Here is a 15,837-nt window from a genome sequence, read left to right on the forward strand (position 1 = left end):
CCTTGCAGAAGGATGATTCAGTCTTTCCCCCTCTCTTGTCTCTGCATCTCTTTGCTGCTGAGCAAAATGAAATGCAAAAATAAATAATTTTCAGGTCGTCTAAGTCTTTTCTTATTTGTGGGTGGATTTGCAAACACTGTCCATGAGGAAGTCTGTGGTTTTCTCTCCTAGCACTGAGTTTATGAAAGACGAAAGTGTGGAAAAGTGGACTCTTAACTTCTCCTGTCGTGGAAAAGCACAAGAGCCAGCTCCCCTCCGCGACCCAGTGTGTGTCCAGAGAAGCCGGCCCGTTGTGGGCACCGTGACCTTCTGGGCCAGGCAGAAGCGAGACGGTCGCTGGCTGGGTGCGGGCGAGGCGCACGGTGACATTTCATTCTGAAGAAAGATAGGAGAAGTATCTTTGAATTGTGTCTGTCGGCTCCATTAGGATTTGAGAAAAGACTCCTTTGTCCATTTCTTCTCACACATCTTCGCCATCCCTCCCGCCTGCCTCCATCCGAGAAGGCGAGAAGAAATACTGGCTCACACAGGACAGTGCCTTTATCTTGCTGTGTCCCGGCTCTGTTTTGTAATTATGTAGATGAGTTCTTTGATTCTGATATTCAAACATTGCATGAAATCCTGCCACCGGGGAGCTTATTGGCCGAGAAACCATCTCTGTTCCTAAGGAAGATAGGAGTCCAAATGAAGTACATTTGTGACATTGAAACTTCGAAAGTGGTCTCCTTTTTAGAAATGGGGGTGTTCTGTCTGTCTCTCTCATACACACACACCTGGAAGTGTTCTTGGATCTTGAGTCCATCAACCCGAATTTCCTCTTCTTTCTGGTTGGAACCTGATGTGTCACACCAGGTAAGGGAAGCGGCTACACCTGCCAGGCCCTTGTATGTAGGGCCGCTGAGTAGTTCACAGCTGCGAGTGATGGGGGATGCTGAATCCACTGGGGGTCTTCCTTCCCACTCTAGCGGCCTTTCCTTTTATTCTTTACATCTTTTAAAACTATCGCGGTAGGGGCGCCTGGGTGGCGCAGTCGGTTAAGCGTCCGACTTCAGCCAGGTCACGATCTCGCGGTCCGTGAGTTCAAGCCCCGCGTTGGGCTCTGGGCTGATGGCTCAGAGCCTGGAGCCTGTTTCCGATTCTGTGTCTCCCTCTCTCTCTGCCCCTCCTCCGTTCATGCTCTGTCTCTCTCTGTCCCAAAAATAAATAAACGTTGAAAAAAAAATAAAAAAAACAAAAACAAAAACAAACTATCGCGGTAAAATACACATCACCCAGATTTACCATTTTAACCATTTTTGGTCGTGCAGCTCTGTGGCGTTCAGTACATTTCACACTGTTGTGCAACCGTCCCCGCCATCCGTCCCTAGAATTTTCCCGCCTTCCCCAAATGGAACTCTCTACTCATTAACACTAATGTCCCCCCCCCCCCCCCCAGTCCCTGGGAACCACCATTCTGGTTTCTATTACTTTGACGGCTATAGGAAACAATGTAAGTAGAATTATACCACATCTGTCCTGCTGTATGGCTTTGGCTTATTTGACTTAAGCCCTCCAGGTTCATCCATGCTATAGGGGGTGCCAGAATTTCCTTCTCATTTAAAAACAAATTAAAAAAAACATTATTTATTTTTGAGAGCAGGAGAGGGCACAAGTGGGGGAGGGGCAGAGAGAGAGGGAGACAAAGAATTCAAAGCAGGCTCTAGGCTCTGAGCTGTCAGCACAGAGCCCGATGCGGGGCTTGAACCCACGGACCTTGAGATCATGACCTGAGCTGAAGTCGGACGCTTAACTGACTAAGCCACCCAGGCGCCCCCAGGATTTGCTTTCTTTTTAAGACTGAATCATATCCCTGTTGTATGGATGGACCACATTTGCTTATCCATTCATCCCGGGGTGGACACGGGTTGCTTCCACACTTTAGCTCTTGTGAGTAGTGCTGCTGTGAACATGGGTGTCCACGTATCTCTTCTGGTTTTCGCTTTCAGTTCCTTTGGCTCCATACCTGCTAAGTGTAGTTGCCGGATCATCTGGTAATTCTAAGTTTAAGTTTTTGCGAAGCAGCTAAACTGTTTTTCCTAATAGCTGTACCATTTTACATTCCTACCAGCAGTATACATGGTTTCCAGTTTCCTACAGCTTTGCCAGCACTTGTTTTGTTGTTGTTGTTGTTGTTGTTGTTGTTGTTGTTGTTGTTGTTGTTAAGTAGGCTCCACACCCAGTGTGGAGCCCGATGCAGGGCCCCAACTCACAACTCTGAGATCAAGACCTGAGCTGAGGTCAAGAGTCGGACGCTTAACCAACTGAGCCACCCTGGCACCCCTTTTCTTTTCTTTTTTTTAAGTTTCTTTTTTTAGAGAGAGAGAGAGAGAGAGAGAGAGAGAGAGAGAACAGTGGGGGAGGGGCAGAGAGAAGGAGAGACAGAATCCCAAGCAGTCTCTGCACCATCAGCACGGAGCCCGACGTAGGGCTCAAACTCACGAACCTTGAGATCATGGCCTGACCAAGAGTCGGACGCTTAACTGACTGCGCCACCCAGGCGTCCCCCTTTCTTGTTTCTTAATAATAGTCACCCAGCGAGTGTGAAGTGCTATCTTATTGTAGTTTTTGACTTGACTAGTGGTGTTGAGCATCTTTTCATGTGCCTGTTGGCCATTTGTAGATTGTCTTTGGAGCAACGTGTGTTCAGGTCCTTTGCCCATTTTTAACTTGTGCTGTTTGTTTTTTGTAATAGCTGTTCAATTGTAGGGCTTCCGTATATATTTTGATGATCAGTTCCTTATCAGATATGATTTATCCATATTTTCTCCCCTTCTGTGGGCTGCCTTTTCACTCTGTTGATAGTTTCCTTTCGTGCAAAGACCTTTAACAATTTGGTGAAGTCCAACATCTATTTTGTCTCTTGTTGCTTGCGCTTCTGGCGTCACATCCAAGAAATCGTTGTGAAGTCCAGTGTCACGAAATTTTACTGCTATGTTTTCTTCTAAGAGTTTCATAGTTGTGGCTTTTGTGTTTAGGTCTTTCGTCTGTTTTGAATTAATTTTTGTGCATGATTCTTCATTCTTTTATAGACAGATGCCCACTTTGTCCAACACCATTTGTTGGAAAGACCGTCCTTTTCCCACTGACTGGTTTTGGATTCTGGACAAAATAATTTGATCCATATATGTGAGAGTTTATTCTGGGCTCTCTCTTCTCTTCTGTTGGTGCATATGTCTGTATATACCACACGGTTTTGATTACTGTAGCTTTGTAGTAAGTTTTGAAGCCCAAAAGTATGAGGCCTTCAACTTTGTTGTTTCTCAAGATTGTTTTGGCTATCTGAAGTCCCTTGGCATGGATTTTTTTTCTAGTTCTGCAAAAGCGTCTTTACAGTTTTGACGGACATTGCGCTGCATCTGTAGATCTCTTTGGGTAGCATTGAGATCTTAACGGTATTAAGTCTTCCAGTCCATGAACACGAGGTGACTTTACATTTGTTTAAGTTCTTTAATTTCTTTCGGCTGTGTTTTATAGTGTTCAGTGTGCAAGTCTTTTGCCTCCTTGGTTCAATTGATTCCGAAGCATTTTGTTGTTTTTATTCACTGTATCTTTAAAAAATATTAGAGACATTTGTAGTAGCATCTTTGTTATTTTTATTATTTATTTTTTTGAGAGAGTGAGGGAAAGGGGCGGGGTGGGGGAGAGAGAGAGAGAAGAGAAGAGAAGAGAGAAAATCTTAGGCAGGCTGCGTGTTCAGCATGGAGCCCAATGCAGGGCTCAATTCCATGACCCTGGGATCATGACCTGAGATCATGAGCCGAAATCGAGAGTCGGATGCTGACCAGCTGAGCCACTCTGGTGCCCCTCTGGTAGCATCTTGAGAATCAGGATCATAATTTTTTTCCTTCCTTCTTCTCTCCTGTCCTCTCCCTTTCCTTGCCTCCCTCCCTTCCTTCTTTCTTCCCTCCCTCCCTCCCTTCCATCTATTCATCCATCCATTTTAAAGGTCCTGCTGTGTGCCAGGTTACTCTTAGGTGCTTGGGAAGATTGAAACTATTGGCAGAAGCCATGCTCTGATTCAGTATGGCTCAGGACTCTGGGATGGAGACTGAGTGTTATGCCTCCAAATTAGAGAAGGAGAAGGACGGGGTTATGGGCCACGGAAGCTAGTGGTAGTGTGACTGACAGTCTCTTTTTGGAGACAGAATTTAGGAAACCCAGCCCCCGACTGCAATACAGAGTGGAGGTGTGGGACTGGTCTCTGTCCAGAGTAAAGTTCAAAGGATATATATATATATATGTATACACACACACACACACACACACAAAATCTGATTCTTTCTGCGCTGTATTTTCTGAAGGGGTCCAGTGTGTGAAAGGGTTGTTTCTTAGAGGACCGCGCTCTGGGGTGGCTGGTCCCTGTGGCTGCGTGGGGCCTAGTGCATCTTTCCAACCCCAGCACCCCCTCAGCACTAGAGCAGAGCAGGAGCCCTTGAGAGTCTTGGGCAATACTGAGTGTATGTGTTCGGCATGGACTCGACAGCAGTTGATGGCCCTTTAGAACGGAGTCCTGTAGCAGACACAGACAGGGCCCTTGCCCTGGTCCCCTTAAGGACGCGGTCTGCGTTTCCCCCAGCCCTGAGAAGATGCATGCCGTGGAACATTTTTTTTCCAACTGAAGGCAAGACAAAGGGAATGAGATCACAAACAGAGCAATTAATTTTCACAAATTGACTTCTTAAAGGAATTAATTAACTTTTAAATTGCTACTTGAAATCCTCAAGTCATATTTCAAGGGGACAGCGTGTGGGATAGGAAGAGCTGAGCAGATTTCAAGAAGTAATGTGCGGTCCAGCCCGCATCTTCGATGCTTTATGGAGGCTTTGAACCCGTGTGCTGACAGCGGGTTATCTCATTAGATGGAAGAGACCCAAAACAGAGATAGGAAAGCTAATGTTGTGTCTCTCTTATTGATTGAATAAGTCTCAGGCTCCTAGATTTTTCTGCAGAGGGCAGGGTCATTTTGAAGAAGAGGATGGAATATAGGATACAGTTTTTGCTTCTGCTCTGAGGCAGACCACACAAGAAGGAATACTTGGTGATCTGGTTTAATTCTGTGAATTTTTATTGAGTGCCTGCGAGGCATGGTATTAACTACTGTGGGAAATCCAATGATTAATAAATGTTTACTTCCTTCAAGGAAATCTGGTCTGAAGGGAGAGACAGATACTTAGATAAGCACTCTTACAAGGCCATGGGATTTCAGTTTATAGGAAAAAGTTGTGGAGCAAGCAATTAATTCAGATATGCACATACCTTTTTTTGAGCAGAAGAGAAAGTCAGAATTCAGGAAGGATCTGGAGAAGAGTGTGATATGAAAAATGGACTTGTAGACAAGAGGCCTTTGGAAGTGGAGGGAGGAAGGCATTTCCAGGGGCAGAACAGCTTTCGGAAGGCCTGGGGAGTGGGGAGAACGGGAAGGGTGTGGGGGAGATGAGATTGGAAAGGTGAGTTCAAGTCCCAGCCCAAAGGGCTTTGAATGCTGTACTGGAGGCTTTACCCATTATTTGCACAGCCCAGGGAAATAGTGCAGTTTTTTGGAACAAGATTTCAGGAAGGTAACCGGGGATAGAAGAAGAGAGAGCTTATACAAGGAGATCAGCAAAAATATTAGTTTTCATTGCAGTGAGAGGTGGGGAAGCCTTGGGTCACTCAGTGGGGGGTGATGGAGACGGTCTGAAAGGGACGCCACGGGGTCCTGGGAGCTGTCATCAACTCCTTGCGCGACCTTGAGCAAGCCACAACTCCTCCGTAGGGTTCCGTGTTTTCATCTGTTAAATTGGTTGATGGACTACTGTAGGTTCTTCCCTAATGTCAGAGTAGTCAAGGTGGCTTTTTTGTTTTTCCCTCAATAGGAGTTCCGTTTCCTCAAATGCTTTTTCTGTACCAATTGGGATGGTCTTAGGACTTTTCATCCTTTCCTCTGTTAATGTGGCGAATTACCTTGATTGGTTTTGGGATGTTACACCAACCTTGCATTCCTGGAACTCCCTCAGCTTGAGTTCTTCACTGTCAGGAAGAAGTCCATCGGCGCGATGTTTAGACATTGGTGGACTTTGGAAATGCACAGGCGTGTTTGCCTGTCTGGGGAGTCCAGGCTGCTTGTTTGCTTTGCAGGGGAGCTACCGGCAGGCTGGTCTGAGGCCTAGGGAGGGCTGTGGTGGACCCTGGCCAAGGTTTGAGGAAGGGTCTATGGAAGGGGTTGGCGCTGAGGCCCTTCGTTCAGGCCAACCTTGGCCTCACATCCCCTCCAGTGGGTGCTCAGCCATGGCAGACTCCAAGCTGCTATAAACTCTGGGGAAGGAGTTGGAACAAATTCTGTATCCACCCTCAGAGGACTGTTGTGAGGGTCAAATCAGTCTGAACGTGTGAAGCTCTGTCCACCGTGTAGCCCACAGAGTATGATCAGTCAGTGTCAGCTAGTATCATCAGCGGCATGGTCACCACCACCACTGCCATCACCACTGTCCCCACTGCCACCGTGACCATCGTCACCACCACCACAGCCATCACCCCCACGACCATCGCCAGTAGCCCCGCTGCCATATCACCATTGTCACCACCAGTGTCACCACCGTCCCACTGCCATCGCCACCGTTACCACCACCGTCCCCACGGCCATCATCGCCACTGTCCCCACGGCCATCATCACCATCGCCACCACCGCCACCACCATTGCCTTAGTCACCGTTATCATCATCCAAGGTATCCCAGTCTTACACCATCAGCAGCAGCAGTAGCTTTATCTTTAGCACCTCCAACATTAATAATAATGGAGGAAGTGGAAGGGCGAGCGGAAGCCCTCTTGTCTCATCCGAAGCCACAGTTCTTTCCCTGCATCCTCCGGCAGCCCTTTGTAGGGTCGTCAGGAGACCGAGCAGAGGGGATGGCTTTGCCGTTTCTCGTCTCCGATGCATATAAGCTGAGTGAGGCACGGACCGGCCTGTTCATTTTTTCTTCTGGGAAAAGAAGGTCCGTGCTACTCACTCTGGGCTGCTGCCGACTCTTCCAGGAAAAGAGTGAACAGCATTCCGGGAAAGGACCTTTATGCTGGGTTCATCTCGGCATCCTTCTCATTTCACTTTTCACACGGGCAGCGCGGCAAGCTGCCGTCCAGGGTTGAGAAGGGCAGCTGAATGCGCACGTGCACCCAGCCGTCGACACCCGCCTTTCGCCAGGCGATTAAAAAAGGCAGATGGGTTTGAGGAGGAGGAATGCATTAGGCATCCAGCCCACCAGCCAGATGGAGGTGAATCCGAAGATGTGAACGGACACGGGTTGACCATTTTCTCTGGCGGAGTCATTCCCGGGTCCTGACAGATCAGAAAAATAAAGAAGACAAATGGGCAGCTTGCAAAGAGGCTGCTGTCTTTGTGCTTCTACCAAGTGAAGACGTGTTGCAGATGTCATCTGTCATCATCAGCTTAATAAAGGAGAAGATGTTTCTGCTCTTTCTCCTGCTGTTCTCCGCCCCCCTCACAGAGGGGCGGCTCTGAAAGGTCAGATCACCAGATTAGGAATAGTGTCTTATATTGAATACTTCTGGGTTTGTTACGAAAAATTCATTGCATTGTCTTCATTGTCCTATCGCCCAAGAATTGGGGAGCATCGGCCACGGACGGACTGCTCAGATTCAGATGCCCGCGGTTGGGAGCCTGTGTCAGTGCGCCTGCAGCAGTAAATAAATAGCCTCAAAACACTCCTTTTGCGTTGTCGTCCGTATACCTCCCTCTATGCTTCCTATGGCCGCTGTAACCAATGGGCACAAACTCAGTAGCTTAGACAACACCTGCTTACGATGTTACAGCTCTGGAGGCCAGAGGTCCTGAAATCGAGGTGTGGGCTGTGTTCCTTCTGGAGGCTCGAGGGGGGAGTCCACTTCCCTACCTTTTCTGGCTGACGGGGGTCACCTGCATTCCAGGGTGTGTGGCTCCTTCCTTGAATGACTCCGATCTGTGCTGTATCCCGTCTTCTGACTCTGAGTCTGGCCCTCCTGCCTCATGTGGAACCTTCGGATCGTATTGGCTCCACCTGGATAATCCAGGATTAGCATCCCCAGTGGAGATCTCACCCCTGATGCCTCTGCAAAGACCCCTTTGCCATGTAAGGTGGTGACATCCTTTCAGGTTCCAGGAACTCAGATGTTGATGTCTTTGGCGGGGTGTGGGGGGGATCGTTCCATCCAGCACACTTTCCCCTCCCTCCCACTCCCTTGGCCAATAATCTTATATAGTTGAGTCTTTTAATTTGCCTTTAAATATGGGATTGTTTAGGCTGTGATACTAAGAACAAAGGCCAGGAGGGCTGGGCAGCCACTGTGGTGGTCTTAGCTCTGCTGTGTCATTGGGGCCACAGGCATGAATGCTCAAAGGTCCTTTTTCCCCTTCATCTATAAAATCAGGGGTCTTTGGGGCGCCTGGGTGGCGCAGTCGGTTAAGCGTCCGACTTCGGCCAGGTCACGATCTCGCGGTCCGTGAGTTCGAGCTCCGCGTCAGGCTCTGGGCTGATGGCTCGGAGCCTGGAGCCTGTTTCCGATTCTGTGTCTCCCTCTCTCTCTGCCCCTCCCCCTGTCTGTCTCTCTCTGTCCCAAAAATAAATAAAAAACGTTGAAAAAATAAAATTTAAAATCAGGGGTCTTTAAGGCCCCTTTCATAGTTAAATTTGAAGTTTCTTTTCTCACGACTGCTTTTGTCTGCCTGCTTCAGAGATGGAGGGGCAGATGCCTAAAGAGTTTTGCCTGTGTGCCTTCTAAATTCACACGGGCCTGAATGTGTTTATAGTGGACGTGTCCGCTTTATTTTATTTTTATTATTTTTGATGTGTTTGTTTTTTCCACGTCTTCCAACAGAATAGACATGCTGGCAGGGATGCTGTTAAGAGCTGTGACAAATGCATTTATGGCCCCTAAAGGCTTAGGAATATGGTTCTGCAGAACCAGGAAAGGCTGGGCATATGCTCCGAGCTCCCTTTACCTAGTGCGGTTATTTCTTGTTAAGATTCGCCATAAAATGCTAAATAAACTTAATAACTACTAATAACCGTTTATGCCAGTTGAGGACATTTAAACTTTATGAATTTTGGTGGAAATACAGGAAAATGCCTACGGACATGGAATTTTCTTCATGTATACGGTTTTTGATGTTTTAGGATTTTTGTGATCATGTGTTAGTCTGCTCGCTTTGGCTTTTTAAAAAGGATTCTGGTAGTGATAGAAGTCTTTATTGCAGTAAAAACAAAACACTCCCAACCACCACGAGAGCCTTTATCATTTAGGTGTTGACTGCAGGACACCCGGTGTTCAAATCACCAAATCCGTCTGTGGCATTATTTTAAGACCCAAAATCCACACGCAATCCTATGAGGTGTGGATTTCCAGAGCCTTATTTTATGGGGAAAGCTGAATATGGAGAAGGTAGGTCATTTGCTGGAGGTCACCCCGGTCTTCAAGGGTAGAGGCGTTACCCTGTGCATTTCGTTTGGCTCCAGGGACCATGGGTGGGAATGCCAGGGAGTCCGCCTGGGTCTGGCCGGCCTTGCCAGCTACAGGTAGCTCAGGAATGCAGTGGACAGCAGGAAGTATGCCATGATGGGGACGTTTGGAGAGGGGATTGAGAGAGAAGCATACTGGTGCACCTGCTGGGAAAACCCCATCGGTGGCGGGGAGGGTAGATTGGTCCACACAGGTGTGGCACAGGCTGGCTTCTGTCTTTCAGGGAGAGGCAGGGATAGGAACCCCTCCTGGGGTCCATACTGTGTGTGGCTGGAGGAAGGAGAGGCGACGTGGTCAGGTGGTGGAGGGCCTCCCATACTTGCCAGAGTTTGCACATATGATCAAGGAGAATTTTAGAGATGGACACAGTGAAATACCACCGGAGAATAGCCTGGTCTGGCAGAGAGTTCAGGATGGATGGATGAGAAATTGATCAGGAGTTTGAAGATGAGTTTTACATTTAGTCTGCTATGTTTTCAGGTAGGATCCATTGGAAAGGACGAACATCACTGTATCACTGTCCTTCCTTTTTTCCTTCCTCCCTTCCTACCTGTGACTGGAAGTTTGTACCTCTTAATTCTACCTGTTTCAACATCCCGCATCCGACTCCTCTTTGGCACCCACCAGTTTGTTCTCTGTATTTGTCTATTTTTTAGTTTTTTTTTTTTTTTTGTTCATCTGTCTTTTAGATGCAACATATAAGTGAAATGATACGGTATTTGTCTTTGCCTGCTTATTTCACTTAGCATAATACCCTCTGGGTCCATCCATGTTGTTGAAAATGGCTGGGTGTCCTCCTTTTTTATGGATGAGCACTGTTCTGTTGTGCTCACATCTTTATCCGTTCGTCTATCACTGGACACTTGGGTTCTTCCAAATCTTGGCTATTGTTTTTGTTATGTATATTTATTTATTTTGAGAGGTGGGGGAAGGGCAGAGAGAGGGGGAGAGAGAGAACCCCAAGCAGGCTCCACGCTGCTTGGCACACAGCACGATTCAGGACTTGAGCCCGTGGCCGCGAGATCACAACCTGAGCTGATATCAGGAGTCAGATGCTTAACTGATTGAGCCACTCATGTGCTCCCATTTCTTGGCTATTGTAAATAATGCTGCAGTAAACTAGGGGTGCAGATATTTTTTGGAATTAGTGTTTTCACTTTCTTTGGGTAAATGTCCAGTAGGGATTGCTGGATCATATGATATTTATATTTTAAATTTTTTGAGGACCCTCCATACTATTTTCCACAGTGGCTGCATAATTTACATCCCCATAAACAGTGCATGAGGGTTCCGTTTTCTCCACATCCTCGCGACCACTTGTTATGTCATCTTTTTGATTCTAGGTGATTATTATTTAATTGTGGGTCTGATCTGCACTTCCCTGGTGATTAGCGATGTTGAGCATCTTTTCGTGTGTCTGTTGGCCATCTGTATGTCCTCTTCGGGAAAGTGTCTATTTAAGTTCTCTGTCCATTGTTTTAAATTTAAATTTTAGTTAGTGAACATACAGTGCAATATTGGTTTCAGGAGTAGATTTTAGTGATTCACAACTTACAACGCCCAGGGCTCATCACAGGTGCCCTCCTTCATGCCCATCCTCCATCTGGCCCATCCCCCATCTACCTCCCTCCCTCCACCCACAGTTTGTTCTCTATCATTAAGAGTCTCTTGTGTCTTAGGTGCCTGGGTGGCTAAGTCCATTGAGTGTCCAACTCTTGATTTGGGCTCAGATCACGATCTCAAGGTTTGTGAGATTGAGCCCTGTGTTGAGTATGGAGCCTGCTTGGGATTTTCTCTCTCCCCCCCCCTCCCACCCCTGCTCTGCTTTCTCTCTCTCCCAAAATAAATAAATAAATAAGCACTGTGGTTTGTTTCCCTTTCTTTTCTTCCCCCCTTCCCATATGTTCATCTGTTTTATTTCTTAAGTTCCACATATGAGTGAAATATGCTGTTTGTCTTTCTCTGCTATATTTTTCATAGCACATTATATTCTAGCTCCATCCATGTCATTGCAAATGGCAAGAGTTCATTTTTGATGGCTGGGTAATATTCCAGTGTGTGTGTGTGTGTGTGTGTGTGTGTGTGTGTGTGTGCACAGGCACACACACATACATACGCCACATCTTTATCCATTTATCAGCTGATGGACATTTGGGCTCTCTCTGTAATTTGGCCATTGTTGATAATACTGCTATAAATATTGGGGAGCATGTACCCCTTTGAATCTGTATTTTTGTATCCTTTGGGTAAATACCTACTAGTGCAATTGCTGGATCGTAGGGTAGTTCACTTTTTAGTTTTTTGAGGAACCTCCATACTGTTGTCCAGAGTGGCTGCACCAGTTTGCATTCCCACCAATAGTGCATGAGGGTTCCTCTCTCTCTGCATCATTGCCAGCACCTGTTGTTTCTTGTGTCATTGCTTTTAGTCAGTCTGATAGGTGTGAGGTGGTATCTCATTGTGGTTTTGACTTGTATTTCCCTGATGATGACTGACGTTACACATTTTTTCATGTATCTGTTAGCCATCTGGATAATCTTCTTTGGAAAAATGCCTGCTTATGTCTTTTGCCCATTTCTTCACTGGGTTATTTGTTTTTTGGGTGTTGAGTTTGGTAAGTTCTTTATGTATTTTGGATACTAACCCTTCATCAGATAATGTCCTTTGCAAATATCTTCTCCCATTCTGTAGGCTGCCTTTTAGTTTTGTTGATTGTTTCCTTTGCTGTGCAGAAGCCTTTTATCTTGATGAAGTCCCGATAGTTCATGTTTGCTTTTGTTTCCCTTGCCTCCGGTGACGTGTCTAGTAAGAAGTTGCTGTGGCTGAGGTCAGAGAGGTTGCTGCCTGTGTTCTCCTTTAGGATTTTGATGGTTTCCTGTCTCATTTAGGTTTTTTCATCCATTTTGAATTTTTGTGTGTGTATGGTATAAGAAAGTGGTCCAGTTTCATTCTGCATGTTGCTGTCCAGTTTTCCCAACACCATTTGTTAAAGCCCGACCTATTTTTTAATTGGATTGTTTTGTGTTGGTGTTGAGTTGTATACGTTCATTGTGTATTTTGGATACTACCCTCTCATCAGATGTATCATTTGCAAATATCTTCTCCTATTCAGTAGTTTGTCCTTTTGTTTTGTTGATGGTTTCCTTCTCTATGCAAAAGCTTTTTATTTTGCTACAGTCTCAATAGTTTATTTTCGCTTTTGTGTCTCTGCCTGAGGAAACATATCTAGAAAAGTATTTCAGTGGATGATGTCAGAGAAATTACTGCCTGTGTTTTCTTCTAGGAGATTTATGGTTTCAGATTTCACATGTAGGTCCTTAATCCATCTTGAGTTTATTTTTGTGTGACGTGTAAGAAAGTGGTCCAGTTTCATTCTTTTGCACGTAGCTGTCAGGTTCTCCCAACGCCATTTGTTGAACAAACTGTCTTTTCCCTGTTGTAAATTGTTGCTTCCTTTGTTGTTACTTAATTGACCGTATAAGCATGGGTGTATTTTGGGGCTATCTATTCTGTTCTACTGATCGATTTGTCTGTTTTGTGCCAAAACCATACTGTTTTGATTTTACAGTTTTGTAGTATAGTTTGAAATCTGGGTACTTTGTACTTCTTTCCGTATGTTTTCTTTCTTTCTTCTTCTTCCTTTTTTTTTTTTGTGGAGAGTGGGCTACCTGTACTTTTTGTGTCTTTAACACTTTCTAATATCCTTTTTCCACTGTGATAGTTACCTTCACCTCATCATGCTGGAGCAAAATTGTGGTCTGCATTTAATGGTATGACTTTTTTAGGTGCTTCTCTAAGAGAAATAGGAACTGCTGAATGTCCAGATGAACAACGGTTTCAGAGATTTGTTGAGTATCACTACTTTTAAGAATTTCTTCTTAATGTTGAACATATTTTTGCCCATTTAATTGTAACATAACTTTTTGGCTCAATATCAACATTGGTTATATAATAATTAAAAAAATCAGTTTAGCGGGACACCTGGGTGGCTCAGTCGGTTGGGCGTCTGACTTCAGCTCGAGTCATGATCTCTTGGCTGGTGGATTCGAGCCCCACATCGGGCTCTGTGCTGACAGCTCGGAGCCCAGAGCCTGATTTGGATTCTGTGTCTCCCTCTCTCTCTGCCCCTCCCCCGCTAGTGCTCTGTCTCTCTCTGTCTCTCTCTCTCTCTGTCTCTCAAAAATAAACATTAAACAAAAAATCAGTTTGGTTTCTAAAGAATATTCAGTCCATGTGTAATTGATTCATAGTTAGGAAATAATTATTTAATTAAAATATCTATTAGTGGAAATATAGACAGTATGTCAAGTGATAATTAAAATGATAATTAAAATGTTCTTCCTCTTGCAAACATTCAGCCATAAAAGGGAATAAAGTTCTGATACATGGGATAGTATGCATGAGCCTTAAAACATTCTGTTGAAGAAGCCAGATAGAAAAAGGACAGTATTGTTTGATTTTATTTATTTATTTATTTATTTATTTATTTATTTTTAAATGTTATTTATTTTTGAGCAAGAAAGAGACGCGAGCGAGGGAGGGGCAGAGAGAGACGGAGACAGAGGATCAGAAGCGAGCTCTGTGCTGAGAGCGCAGAGCCTGATGTGGGGCTGGAACCCACAAACCGTGAGATCATGACTGGCGCTGAAGTCAGACGCTCAACCCACTGAGTCACCCAGGTGCCCCTGGTTGATTCCATGTAGATGAGGCAGGTGGAGTAGTCACGCTTCTGAGGGATGGAGAAGGACCACAGGTTCTCAGGGGCTCGGGGGAGGGGGAACGCGGAGGTACCGCTTACCGGGTATGGAGTTTGTGTTTGGAGCGGCGGAGATGTTGTGGATGTTGCTGGTGGTGATGATTGTGCGGCACCGCGGACGTCACTGTTGCCCTTGTATCGGAACTTACAAGTGGTCAAAACGGCAGATTTCACATCCTCCTTCTTGACCGTGTTAGTGTGGGTGTATTTCTGGGCTGTCAACAGTGTTCTGTTGGTCTGTGTGTCTGTTTCTGTGCCACTGCCACACTGCGTCGATCACTAGAGATTTGTAGGACCACACTAAGAAAAATCACTTACGGTTGCGTGGGGTTACGGGTTTCTTCTACTTGACGACTCTTTATATTTGTCTCTTGAAAGAAAAGGCTACTTTTGAGGCTGTCCGGGAGGATGATCCAGGCACGGACTGGATGCGTTTCAACATGAAAAACAAGCAGGAACAAGGCAGCAAAGTCCCTTCTACCTCTGCTGATATCTTCTTATCCCTTTTTCTTCACAGCTTTTTATAACTACGATGCCAGGGGAGCGGATGAACTTTCCCTACAAATAGGAGACACTGTGCACATCTTAGAAACATATGAAGGTGCGTATGCTTCTGGTGTCTTTTCTCTTACCGTTTTGGGCAATTAGCACACTTTTTCAGTGTTTCCAAAATACGTGTCAACACGAGTCTTTCTCATACGATCGCTTTTCTTGCATGATGGATGCCATTTCAGGTGAGGGTAGTCATGAGGCTATTTGTTATTTAAATGATACTTTATTACAATGAACCCAAAACTAAAAATTCTGGATTTTAGACTCTAAAGTTTTCTGGGGAAATAGCTGTTTTCATTAAAAACAACAGAACCCTTTGGTTCCTTTTTTGCAAATGTATATAAATCTTGACTATGAATAACTGACCACTTGAAAAAATAATGGAAAGAAATATTTAAGATACTTTAGCGTTTAAGTGATTGTTTTGATGTATTTGATGTATCCAGTAAGACTTTTTCTGTTCTCATTTAGATTTGTTAACAACACCCTCAAAGGAACCAAGATTGTTGTTTTTTTTTTCTTTGACCCTGTTTTCTTAGAGGTGACTGGAGTTTGTCACAGCTCTGTGGGACATGGTCCAGTGAAGCAATCATTACCCAATAGATTAGAAATCCTGTAAATGTACTTTTGTGACAGTGGTTCTTAAATGTCTTTGATTTTTCACACAGTTTTTTTTTTTTTTAATGTTTATTTATTTTGAGGAGAGAGAGAGACAGAGTGCGAGCAGGGGAGGTGCAGAGAGAGAGAGGGACACACAGAATCTGAAGCAGGCTCCAAGCTCTGAGCTGTCAGCACAGAGCCGGATACGGGGCTCGAACTCACAGACCGCGAGATCATGACCTGAGCCGAGGTCGGAGGCTCAACCTACTGAGCCACCCAGGCGCCCCACACACAGTTGGTTTTTGTCTTTAGTGTCATGCATATCATTAGAAGCTCCCCTCCCCCCCCCCCCCCCCCCCCCCCCCGCCTTGTTCTGCTTGTTCTGAGGTTACTGTCACAC

General features: G+C 45.5%; 1 protein-coding gene across 2 annotated transcripts in view; it reads left to right on the forward strand.

The window, feature by feature from the left end:
• DOCK1 (dedicator of cytokinesis 1) overlaps positions 1 to 15,837 on the forward strand; it is a 532,945-nt gene that overhangs the window by 48,699 nt on the left and 468,409 nt on the right. For both annotated transcript variants that reach the window (XM_086681161.1, XM_086681162.1), the window contains exon 2: positions 14,803 to 14,886. In XM_086681161.1, coding sequence (XP_086537287.1) covers positions 14,803 to 14,886 — 84 coding nt within the window. The remainder of the gene's footprint in view (positions 1 to 14,802; positions 14,887 to 15,837) is intronic.

Source organism: Puma concolor, chromosome D2 (genome assembly GCF_028749965.1).
Source record: "Puma concolor isolate L17-30 chromosome D2, mPumCon1.1.hap2, whole genome shotgun sequence".
NCBI lineage: Eukaryota > Metazoa > Chordata > Mammalia > Carnivora > Felidae > Puma > Puma concolor.